This window comes from Hipposideros armiger, unplaced genomic scaffold, assembly GCF_001890085.2.
Source record: "Hipposideros armiger isolate ML-2016 unplaced genomic scaffold, ASM189008v1 scaffold_147, whole genome shotgun sequence".
NCBI classification, from domain to species: domain Eukaryota; kingdom Metazoa; phylum Chordata; class Mammalia; order Chiroptera; family Hipposideridae; genus Hipposideros; species Hipposideros armiger.
Window position 1 is genome coordinate 3072038 of NW_017731497.1, and position 13050 is coordinate 3085087.

A 13050-nucleotide genomic window follows, 5' to 3' on the forward strand; every position below is an offset into this window, starting at 1 on the left:
GAGAGAGATTTTTAACATAAATGGTACATACCTTTTTTCCTACTTTGAGATGATTCATATTAGTATATAAATAGCTTTTTCAGTCCATTTTATGGCTGCATAAACTTCTACTTTGTGGTTGTATCATCATTTACGTAAGAATGCTCTACAAGTGATTGTATAGATCATTTCTTATTTTTTGCTGTTCTTACCTTTTGCTGCAGTGGACAGGCTCATATATACGTATGCAAGTATCTAAAAGAGGAATTACTGGCCCAAAAGATACTTGACTTTTGTAATTTTGATAGTCTCTTCTGCTAGCTTTTGCTTTCTTTAACGTGACTTCATCTTGTTGCCTCCATATCTTTGTTTGTCATGTGCTTCCTGACTACAGTATTTGCCTTGTGGTCCCATCTCTTTTTTTTAGGAACCAGCTTAATGCTAACACTCTCCAGGAGAGTCTCTTGATAATTCAGATCAGGTCTGATGTTTATTCCCTTGCTTCTCGTATCACTTATATACTATTTCTACTTTTATGTATAACTTGATTTAATATATTTGCCTTGATTTCCCCAGAGTTTAATTTAGTTTTAAAAAAAATTAGTTCTTGTTGTAATGTTTAAAGATGGTGGGTGAATAAATTACTGATACATTATTCTTATGTTTGCTGACTATTCTACCTGGCTTTGTAGAATGTATAAAAGATCTCTGTATACAATAAATAGGTGTTTGCATGTGATATTTTAATTAAAAATAATCTTTATAGGTATTTGTAAATAGATAACTTTAACAAATACTATGCAGTTGATATTTTATATTTAAACTATTAATTCTTGTAACTAGGAATTTTGCTATTGTATCTTTGTGTGTGTGTAAACAAAATATCTTTTTTTTTTAAGATTTTTATTGGGGAATTGGGGGGATGGGAACAGCGCTGGAGAATCGGGGGAAGGGGAACAGACAAGTTGCTGATGTTGTTCTTCAGTCTAGTTGTGGAGGACGTTGCTTCACTGGCCCAAGTTGGCACCATCATTGTGCTCTTCCCCGGCGAGGCAGATTGGTTGCCGGCTTCTGGACGGCCGCTCATGGCAGCTGCTGGCCACTCACGCTGGCTGCTGGCTACACACGGTAGCCCATGGCAACCCACTGCCACAGGGGCTGCAGCCTACGCCATCGCCATCGCCCCACGGCAGCCCAGCCCCGGGTCGAGCTGTTGTTCACCATCTTAGCTGCAGAGGGCAGTGTCACTGGCCCTCATATGTAGGATCCGAACCGGTGCCCTCTGGCATCCCAAGCCAGTTCTTAACCAACGCACCACTTGGCTAGCCCCAAAATATCATTTTTTAAATTTTCACTTTCTGGAATTTTTGTCTTAAAGAAACTCAACCATGATTGGTGCCACATACTAAATAGAAATAGCTATACTTAACTGATTTTGGTTTTGTAGATAATTTGGACAAAACAATAATTTAGAATTCTTTTATGAATGTTAAAGATACTTTAAATATGAACAGAACCTAAAATTCTAGTGTGTCCTAGGTATTTTAGAAGAAGTTTGTTCCAGAATGATAAAATTTGATTCTGTAGAGGCATATCCTATTCCTCATTGTTCTTTGCCATTTTGTATATTATTCACTGGTCCTGCCAAAATGTAACGAATCGTCAACAGTGTACAAGTGCATGTCACCATGGTACACTTAGGGCGTCACCCAAGGACTTGTGTCTGTTTGATTATTGGGAATGTCTGCTTTTTGCCCTCAAGCCAGCAGCAAAGTAACATTTTCTGTGATCATTCTTTATTAGAGCATGTCTTTATTTTTAGGATTTGAGTACGAAGGGCTTGCCTCATCGTGCCAAATGTTGTGAAGAGCCAGTTGCCCCGTGTTCCTGTATGTTGTGCTTCAGCAGTGCCCCTCTTCTCAGTCCCCTCCTTCAGAAGGGAGGACTCATGACCTCTTAGGCCTTTTATATTTGCAGTGTGCTCTCCAGTGGTTATTTTTCACAGCATCTTTATGACAGATTTTCTGTAGACATTATGGAGAAGGAAGTAATCTTTAAAGTCACAAACAGTGTTAAAATTGGAGCCACTGTCATTTCCCTCTGTCTTCTTTTCTCTTTTAATTCGGGCCTGTCACAGAGATACCAGCTGGTTCTTCATCACTCCATTTCCTCACTGACTCACAAATACCTGTCTGGGTGACATCGCTGAAATAATTTGTATAAAAAACAAAAACACTGCACCCAAACATGAGGAGTGTTTCCTTAATATGATTACCCAACAAGAGAAGCCTAACTTGACTATAGAGGAAACTCTGAAGCCCAGGTTGTAAAATTGGGAAATAATTGAAAAGATAAGTGAAGCTTGTTGAATTTAACATAATAATACTTATTAAGACCTTCAGATAAGTCAATAAAAGGTTTGATTTAAATGTTTAGAAATGTAATAGTAAATGTCTCTTCAGTCAGAATCAGAAAATTTTCCTAGTCTTAAAAGAGACTGTTTTCTGGTCAAGATCACATATTGAAGCAGACACCCGTAACTTTATAAAATAGCTGAGTGTTCCATGATCTTGCGTAGGTCAAAAGTGTGTTTCTAATGGTAAAGGAAACATTAAAAAATAATATATTTTGATATAAGAGTATCATGGTGTGGTTGGAAACATTGATTAGTGTACATTGGAAAGAATGTTTTTTAGAAAGGGATAGATATGTGTTTGATGAAAATGCAAATCAGCATCACTACAAGGTACTAGTAGTTATCCATTTTAGAAACATGGTTAGATATCAGATTATTTTGGTGAGAGAATGAAACTTTTTTATATGTGATAAATTTTCAGATATGGTCTAAAAATACTACTAATGTTATCTTTGAGTCATGAAAAAAAAAGGATGTTGTGTGGAAAAAATTTACAGCACCTCCTTAGATATATAAAGGAACTACAACTTTGAATACTGTTGACTGAATTTTAACATTTTTATTCATACAAATCTTAAAAGAAATACTTGAACGTGTATTGATATTGAGTTGTTAACTAATCCAGAAAAAATTATAGTGCAATGCTAAAGTGACTTCTGATTTAAGTTCCATTGGTTAGGCAAATTGTTTTCATAATTCATAATATCCAGGAAAATTTTCAGGAAAGGAGGGGAAAATATACTATATTGAGGGAAATTGGTTGAAAGAAATTTTGTTTATGGAACCATTTCCTGGAAGAGTGGTGGAAGTTTTGACTCAAGACCAGGCCAGACACAACCAATAAAAGAAAAAAATTAATAAATTGGCTTCTTCAAGATTAATGTTTGCTTTGCTAAAGACCCTGATAAGAGGAAAAGGTAAGCTACACACTGTGACTAAAAAAATAGTAAGAGGAATACTTGTAGTGATGGAACAGTTCTGTATCTTTATTGTGGTGGTAGTTACATAAATCTTCACATGTGACAATTTTATAGACACACACACACACACACACACACACACACACACACACACGAGTGTATATAAAACTGATGAATCTGGATAAGGTCTATGGATAGTACCAAGGTCAATTTTATGCTTTAATATTGTACTATAGTCATACAAGATATTACCAATGCGGGAAAACAGAATGAAGGGTACATGACATGGGACCTTCCTGGAGTTTTGGGCAACTTACTGTTTATCTATTATCATTTCAAAATTAAAATTAAATAAACAAAGAAATAAATACATTTTAAATTAAATTTTTAAAAAAGACCAGGCCAGAAAACTTGAAATTTAGAGAACAGATTAGAGAGAACCTTCCATGCTGGCAAAATGTAGGCAGAAGTCTTTTCTATCCATAGTTTTATGAAAGTACTTTATATTTTATCGCTTGGTTTATTTTATCTACATAAACCTCTATGACCTCCCAACTGCACCAGCTTCATTTTCAATCAGCCTTCATTTCTGTTTACTTGTCATTGATCTGTAAGTATAAGAATTCAGTGTAATTTCCTGTCTGAAATATAATGTGAGAAGTAACATTAAGACAGTGTTGCTGTAGATATTCAATTTTTTGGATACAGAATACTTATGTATGAGGCAATCTATTTTTAAAAGTATTTATTTTAAAAATGTCCTTTGAATCAGAGATTAGGATGCAAATATAGAATGTTAGACATCTTTAACTTGTAATTTTTCTTTCCGTCAGCCAGTATTTAAACATTAGTATCTTCCAATCTAAAAAATCAGTTTTAAATTCCTTGTTTCATACAGTAGTGGTTTAGACCTAGTTTTCTGGTGAGGTTATGTGAAATTTTAACACTTGAGCACCTTCTAGAGGGGCTAGAGGGATACTGGGAAGATTCAGTCTACCCAGGAGACCTGGGTTACAGCCCCATCTCTTGTAGGACTTTAGGCATATCACACACACCCCTTTTTTTGCCCCTCAGTTTCCCTCTTGAGGTCAGTTGAGATCACTGCAAGACCAGTTAGTTCTAATATTCCGTATTTTCGAACTTGTTTTTAAGTAGAAATTTTTCTTGAGAATTTTTATGTGTAAAACATGGAGCGAATGGGGATGAAGAGTCAGAGAGCCTCGCTGTGCTGAGCGACAGCCCTTCCCTCCGTGCTTTTCCCTCCTGCCTGTTTGGCTGGGCAGGCGGAGCCTCTCCAGTGACAGACTTGTTTCTCTTTGTTTCAAGGGGCTATCAGCAGCAGGATGCCCATGAATTCATGCGCTACCTTTTGGACCACCTGCACTTGGAACTCCAGGGCGGTTTCAACGGTGTTTCCCGCTCAGCAATTCTGCAGGAGAATTCTACTCTGTCTGCAAGTAACAAGTGTTGCATGTAAGAATTAGTTTCGTTTTGTGTTTCAGGTGGACCTCAGACATTTCTGTTGGTGTTTTTGTTTGTTAGATTTATAATGGAAGGGGGAAAGTTTTCCTGGCCTTTTGATGAAACTTTTATGCACTTGAACTTTGTGGACTAGCATGTGCCTCCTTCTTCCAGACCAGAGGCATCTTGTTATTTGATCTTGGTATAGTTCTGATTGTCATTTGGTATAGATTATTTTTAAAGTTAAAAAGATATGTAGAAAACATTTGTACAATTGAGCATTTAACATTTTTCTTCTAAATATACTGAATAATGCATGGGAGACAATTTTCATTTACTAAAATAATTATATTTATTCACTAAAAACAAAGGCTTAAAATACTTTGAATGAATTTTCTATAGCTTCATTTTGGACTTGAATTTTCTAAAGTATATCTGTTTGAAACAGGCATTTGTAAGTTCTCAAATTTTTTCTTTCCTCTCTATATTAAAAAAACAAATCTTTGGATTGCTTTTCCAAGTACTAATATCCCAAAATATACATTGAGATTAGAACGTTTATTTTGGTTGAGGCAGGGATGCTTTACTGGTATTTCAGCCTGGATTTTGGTTAATTATAGTCTCCTTTTGTTCAAATTTTTGAAAAGTTTTGTGTTGACGTATCAGGAAAGGGATTTATAAGATGACTCCCCCCCCCAAAAAAAAAGAAAGGAGTAGGTATTATATAGGGTTTGCTGTAGTAGTATTGCCTGGCAGTCCATAAATCTGGACTTAGTAAGATAGGTCTTTTTAATGATCAAACAGCTTCATAGGTAATCCGGCCGTTAACAGAGAAGGGTAGCCAATATGAATTGTCATACTTCTCAAAATGTTTGGCCTTCCAGATCCTAGTTGCTATGATTCCATTTAGAATCCAGTACGGAAAAGGAAGGCCCTGTGACCTGGAAGAATTGTTCTTGTTGCTAGCACCAAATTAAAAATAGTATTAAATGAAAAATTCTGTTTTTTCTTTTGACTTGATTAGTATCCTTTTCTCAGAGACAGAAATTATAAAGGAAGAACTACATTGAGTTAAAATGTACTGCTTTGTAATAAAGTAGCTTCTATTTAAATTAAAGGCAGCATTGTATGTGAACATCAATATGAAAGGATCATAGTCCCTTTATTTTCAGTAAATATTTTTGGGTATGTCCTTTGGTTATGACACAGATATTAAACCTAAAACCTGAAATGGCCATTATGTTCTACAGTTCCCAGTTTATCTTCCCTTTATGTTTAATTTCTAAACAAAAGCCGTATATCTTATGAACATTTTTTTTTAAAATGATAAAGTTGCAATATACTTATTTTGCCAGTAAAGGAAGGAAGCCAAAGGAAGAAAACTTTTAAAATAATAAAATTGCTCAGGTAGGTTTTGTCTGTCTCATCATTGCAGTAGGGTGAAATTGGAGCAGTTTAGAAAATACGGTTTAGTGTATTAGGAGTATTATTGATTGCCAGCGACAGAAATCACCTCCCTTTGCTATTAGCATAAAAGTATTTACTGGCCTAAGTTAACTGCATAAATGCACAAAGGGTGATATATAGGTGTTTGTTATACTATTAACGATAGCAAAAAAAATTGAAACAACCTCAGTCTCCATTAATATTATATTAAGGGAAGGAGTATAATGTTAGAGCAACTGCTCAGGCCAGACCAGCTGTGACGTTGGGCCGAGTTACCTAACCATTTGGACTTCAGCTTCCTGGTCTGTGAATGGAGATAATTGTATCTACCTCATAGAGTTGTTGTGTGGATCAACTGATTTAATAAATGGGAAGCACTTAGAATGGAGCTTGGCATGGAGTAAGCGCTGTATAATAGAGTGCTTGCTAGTTATGCTCTCACTGTGCACTTCCTCAGCTATTCTTGTGTCCGTTCTGTGGTATGCCTTGCAGCTGTCAGTGAGGTACATGTTCAAAATATATACTTAGGGAAAAAAATAAACGCAAAAGGCAGGTATGAGCTTAATTATTATGCTAATAAAAAAAGCTCTTAACACATTTTAAGGGCCTTGTCTTTAGTAAGCACTTTTTTAAAAGCACTTTTTAGTGTAAGTTATGTAGACAAGTGTAAGCACTTGTCTACATAACTCATTTCATCTTCACACCAGGCCTCTGAGGTAGATAAAAGTTATTCCTGTTTTATATTTGATGAAGCTAAGGCTCAAAGAGGTTAAATAACATTAGAATAATTGGTTTTTTTATTGTTGTTAAAGTGGTGTATTCTTGATCTTCACAAAGGAATTATTTACAGTATCATTTTAAGCGAGCTTTTTAAAAGGCTTGTTGACAATAACATTCAGCACTTCAATTGTGAAGTTAATTACTCCACCAGTAATTACTAAATATGTATTAAAACTCTTACTTCTTTCCCCCCATATCTGACAGACAACCATCTGAAAAATCTAAATCTATCTCAGATTAAGTTGTTATTCAAAGTAAAGTAATTGAGAGCGCCCTGTAAGATGAGAGGCCTTGCAAAGATTCAAATGTAAGGCAGTTCCCTCTTTTCTAAGGGATATATTTGGGGGGAAAGGGGCCTGAGGGGGGCGTTTCATGCATGGGATGAGACTCTTAGGAATGGTAAATGTCAGTGTTAGTTACTTTTGGAGAAAGTAGTGGATTGGAAAAGGGCCAGTCAATGGTTTAAACCTTTTATTTAGTATACATCTATATAGTTTTGAAGTTTTTGTATTATTTTGTAATTTAAATAAATATAAATGATATACATTCCCCCAAAGGGAGTCACCTATAGGAGCTCTTACACATTTATTTTAGTTTTTTTACTAAAGTGTTTTCCTATGTGGTGATTTTCTTTAGAAATGGAGCATCTACAGTTGTCACGGCTATATTTGGAGGCATTCTTCAAAATGAGGTTAACTGCCTCATATGTGGGACAGAATCTAGAAAGTTTGATCCATTCCTAGGTAAGACATATTTGGTATGTTGAGATATGATACTGTATACAAATAATATTTTTTATGTTTCCTTTGAAAATTAAGACAGTAGAGATAAATCATTAAAAATACTTCAGATTTTGAAGTAACTTTTTGAGTGTGGGTATATGACTTTAACAGCTGTTTTCCTATTTCCTTTTAAGACCTTTCATTAGATATTCCAAGTCAGTTCAGAAATAAGCGCTCTAAGAATCAAGAAAATGGACCGGTTTGTTCATTACGAGGTAAGCTACTAAATTAATGTTCTAGAATTCTTTTCTCCCTCTGAAATAGCTGAACAGATTTATAAGCTCCATGTATATATGCTGTGTTGTTAATCATTTTAATGAATTTGTGTTAAAATTTAAAAGTCAATCCTGAATGTCTTTTCCTGCCCCCCAAAATTCTAATAAGAATGCCTGCCACAGATAGGAGGTCAAGCATAAAGTATTTCTCACCTTTTCTCTTTTTGATACTGGTTTTAAAAGTGAAAGTCTATAACAAAACTTTTTCTGACCTAATAAAATAGAATGTATTCTGTAGATATCCCACTAGTATCCATAGGAAAAAGAACACTCATCAAAGTTTTGTACCAGCCTGCCTTTCTTGAGACAGTCCAGGAAAAGGATGTATGACACAGTGTAGGTGGTTGATTGGTACTGCAAACAAGAAAAATGGCAAATGGAGATGATACGTTTGAAACAAATATTTTGTAACATATATGAAAAACAGTACTTGGGCAAAGTCTAAAAATAAGAAAAAATGCCAATGGTCAATTTAACATCTGAAAAAAATATGTCTCGCTTATATTTAAGAAAGTATAAATAAAGCAAAATTGGTCACAATGATCAAGATAGGTAAGATCCATTGTTAGTGAAAGTTTTGGAAAGTGGGCACTCTCATATATTGGTGTTAGGAGTATAAATTGGTACAGTTGTTTTTGGAGGGTGTTGATCACCATTTTTAATAGGCATTTCCTTAAATATAGTAATTCAGTTGCAAATGTGGACAGTAACATGTAAAAGATGTTCATTAAAGCATTCTTTGTTACTGCAAAAAATCAGAAACAATTTATATGCCCACCAGTAGGGCATTGGTTTAATAAATTATAGTATGTAGCAATTAAGAAAGATAAAGTTGATCAATATACAGGCCACAGAAAGATAACTACAAAATATTGTAGAGCCAAACGCTATCCACAGAAGTATGTATATAGAATGAATCCATTTGTGTAAAATAAAAACCATATGTACATTAAAATTCTTAATAGCATACACCGTCTGTTCATAGTTAATTATCTTAGGGGGGTGGGATTCAGGAAGAAATGGAATTGTGACTTACTTTTTTCATGCTTTTTTATTTTGTTTGAATTTTTTAACCTATTGTGTCACCTTTATAATTAGGTATTTGTTCTGAAGTTGTAAAACAAAATGTGGATTAATTCATGCATACTTCCCAATTACTGCTTTGCTAAATTAAATTATGCAGCGCATATAAAGATGTAATAACTTCAACAAACCAGTTTTATTCCCTGCTCTCCATAGGGATGCTATTTCACAGTTAACATAATGTGGAAGACTGACACTTGTGAAATATATGCCTTGAAACCTTTGAGAACCTTAGGAGTTTCAAAAACCACCAAGGCAAATTTTTTTTCCTCATGTAATGCAATAAAATAGAAATGAAAATTTTAAGCAACTTCCTCAGATCCTTAATGAGAGCTGCGAAGGTCAGCAGAGAACAACAAAGCTTTGCTGAGATAGGAATGCCGGGTGGGTAGTGGAGTCTACTCACCGGCCATGTGATGCATTCACTTCCACATGTGAGCTTTGAGGCGAAATTCATATTTATGCTGTTGCAAAATATTAAACTGTAGTACATTTCACGATCAGACTTTTCAAGTAGTTAAAATGGCAGTTGCCAAATCTTTGAATGTCAAGGATATGCTGTATCTAGGCAATCTTCCTTTTTTTAAACATGTTTGTGTGCGTATGTTTCAGTAATGGTTTTCCTTATTACTAAGAACAATTCTCTGTATGCTCATTGTAGAATTTGGGGAAAATTCAAGAGTGCAAAGAGTTAAGTAAATATCCCTTATAAGCCTATTGTCCAGAAATACCATGGCTAAGGATATTTTTGTTTAAAAACCGATTTAAAAACTCTTTTATAAAAGGGCAGCAGTTGGAACTTCAGAATTATTGTGGGTTGTTTTTAACCCATAGAAACCATTACAAACAGGCATTAGGTTTTTAGGAAAGCTTAAAAAGCTTTTTAAAACCCACGTGGAGGTGACATAGTGATGACTGGTAGTGGGGGTAGTTCTCAGCTAATTCAGCTAGGGCGTATAATGTAGCTTCTTTATTACAACTCCCTGGAGCCTGCCCATGGGCACATCAGTCTTCTGACCTGATGCAGCTGTGACCACGGAGCTGCTTAATTGTCTGGAGTACAGCAGCAGTTGTGGGGCTCCTGAGCCTGTCGCAGTCACAGGGAGAGGTGTGAGACTACAAAGAGGGTTCCTCCAGGCAGCTGGGCTACCATTTTTTTAAACTGAGAATTTGAAAAACCAGGCTCAGCTTGTATTGCTTGTTTATGAATCATCTAATGGGTCTTTCATTCCATTTTGGTTTATCACATGGCCTCACATGAAAGGAAGGGACTCTGCACTATTTGATGCATAAATCGGCCGTGGGACCACTTTGTGGTTACCCTATAAGTTTAGGCCTTTCAGAAAGGTAGGGAGGAAGAAAAATACAAGGGAAAAAATGTTGGGAAGCAGGACAATGTTGGGGGAAGACTAAAAGAACCACCTTTGTGTTGGGGAGAAGCTGAGGACGGGAAGGTTGCTGGAGAGGGCTTTCGTTTTCAGAAAAGCAGGGTGATACAGGGCCAGGTGCGGTGGCTCTGGGACCTGCTTGTGGAAAGCGGGCCGGGGCCTCCACCCAGAGGGAGGGCTGCCAGTGTGGCGGCAGAGGTGGCCACCCACCCGTGTCGTGGCCAGGAGGAGAAACTGGAGAGCAGTCTAGTATTTCTATGTACATATTTTATATTTTGGTTTTAAAACTGCAAATGAGTTGCTGTGCAATGTTAACACATTTATTTATTTAGATAATCTCAGTACTTCTAAGGGTATATAATTCCTAAAATTAGAGGTTCTAAATAATTACCAAAGGAGACATACAATACTCATTAGTAACCCCCTCTGAGTAAATGCATGTGTCCATACACAGGGCAGAGGCCCTTTCAGAAAGTAGTTAATGCAGGTTAAATGCAGGAAAAAAAGGCTTCCCCGTTCTCGAGTAGTTTCTGATTCTCATTGCCGTGTGGCCTGGGACATGGGGAACAATGTCTTGCTGATGAATCTTACAACCACCTGGTTAATGGGATGGAGAGAGTAACAGAGCATCTCAGAGTCATCATTTTTGCCTGACCTCATTTATCTGGGAAAGTTTCAAGCAGATACTCATTTTCACTTATTTAAAAAAATTTTTTGTGCTAGTAAAATATACATAATAAAATTTACCATGTTAATGATTTTTAAGTGTACAATTCACCATTCAGTAAACTTATAATATTATGTAACTATCAGTACTATTTCTGGAATTTTTTATCATCCAAAACAGAAACTGTACCAATTAATGACTCATCATTCCCTTCTCCCTTGCCTCCGTAACCTCTATTCTACTTTCTATGAATTTGTTTATTCTATGTACTTCATGTAAGTGAAACCCTTTTGTAACTGGCTTATTACACTTAGCATAATGTCTTCCAAGGTTCATCCATGTTGTGGAATGTATCAGAAGTTCCCTCCTTTTAAAGGATGAATAATACATTATTGTATGTATATACCACATTTTGTTTAACCATTAATGTGTTGATAGACACTTGGGTGGCTTCTGCCTTTTAGCTATTGTGAATAATGCTGTTATGAACATAAATGTACAAATACCTGTTTGAGTCCCTGCTTTCAGTTCTTTTGGGTATATACCTAGGAGTGGAATTGCTATATCACATGGTCATTCTATGTTTAACTTTTTGAGGAACTGTTAAACTGTTTTCCACAGTAGCTGCACTATTTTACATTTCCATCAGCAGTGCATGAGGGTTCTAATTCCTCCATGTTCTAGATAACACGTGTTATTTTCCATTTTTTGGATTTTAAAAAAGTAATAGCCGTCATAATGAATGTAAAGTGGTATCTCGCTGTGGTTTTGATTTGCATTTCCTAATGGCTAATGATGTTGACCATTTTTTCATGTGCATATTGGCCATTTGTATATCTTCTGGAGAAATGTCTATTTAAATCCTTTGCCCATTTTTTAATCAGGTTGTAAACCATCCAAGTATTTTTTATGTATTAATATTCATAAATACAGCAGCTTCATTAGAGATGTCAGTTTGTGGAATAGTAGGAGAGTCTTTTGCATGTCAAGGTACAGGAAGCAGAGGTCACTCCTGCACTGCTGTCAGTGGTTTACTTGTGTTGTTGCGTTGTAGGATTTTGTTCTTTTTGTGGCTATTTATTCTTTATCAGAGACATGATTTGCAAATATTTTTCTCCCATTCTGTGGTTTGTCTTTTCACTTTTTTGTTAGTGTCCTTTGATACACAAAAGTTTAAAATTTATCACGAGGTCTAGTTTATCTCATTTTTCTTTTGTTGCCTGTGCTTTCGATGTCATATCAAAGAAATCATTGTGAAATCAAATGTCATGAAGCTTTTCTTGTATATTTTCTTCTAACTTTTTTTTTTTTTTTTTAAGATTTTATTGGGGAAATGGGGGAGAACAGCACTGGGGAATCGGAGGAAGGGGAACAGACAAGTTGCTGTTCTTTTGTTCTTCATTCTAGTTGTGGAGGACGTTACTTCACTGGCCCATGTTGGTATTATCATTCCGCTCTTCCCAGTTGAGGCAGTCGCTTGCTGGCCATTAGACAGCCGCTAACGACGGCAGCTCACGCTGGCTGCCAGCCACTCACGGTAGCTTATGGCAGCCCACTGCAGCAGGGGCTGCAGCCTACACTGTCACTGGTGACTCACGGCAGCCCAGCTCCAGGTCAAGCTGTTGTTCACCATTTTAGCTATAGAGGGAAGTGTCACTGGCCCTCATGTGGGTTTCGAACTGGGCCCTGCTACTCAGAGCTGGCGTCCCAAGCCAACTCTTAACCAACGCACCACTCAGCCAGTCCTTCAGTTAATTTTTATATGTTATTAGGTAAGAGTCCATCTTCACTCTTTTGCATGTGAATACCCAATTTTCCCAGCACCATTTGTTGATAAGACTGTCCTTTCCCTA

The 13050-nt window shown here is 36.2% G+C and overlaps 1 protein-coding gene across 2 annotated transcripts in view; it reads left to right on the plus strand.

The window, feature by feature from the left end:
• The window catches only part of USP3 (ubiquitin specific peptidase 3), a 91698-nt gene that overhangs the window by 59389 nt on the left and 19259 nt on the right, over positions 1-13050 (plus strand). For both annotated transcript variants that reach the window (XM_019650782.1, XM_019650784.1), the window contains exons 9-11: positions 4642-4788; positions 7639-7745; positions 7919-7999. In XM_019650782.1, the coding sequence (XP_019506327.1) occupies positions 4642-4788; positions 7639-7745; positions 7919-7999 (335 nt within the window). The remainder of the gene's footprint in view (positions 1-4641; positions 4789-7638; positions 7746-7918; positions 8000-13050) is intronic.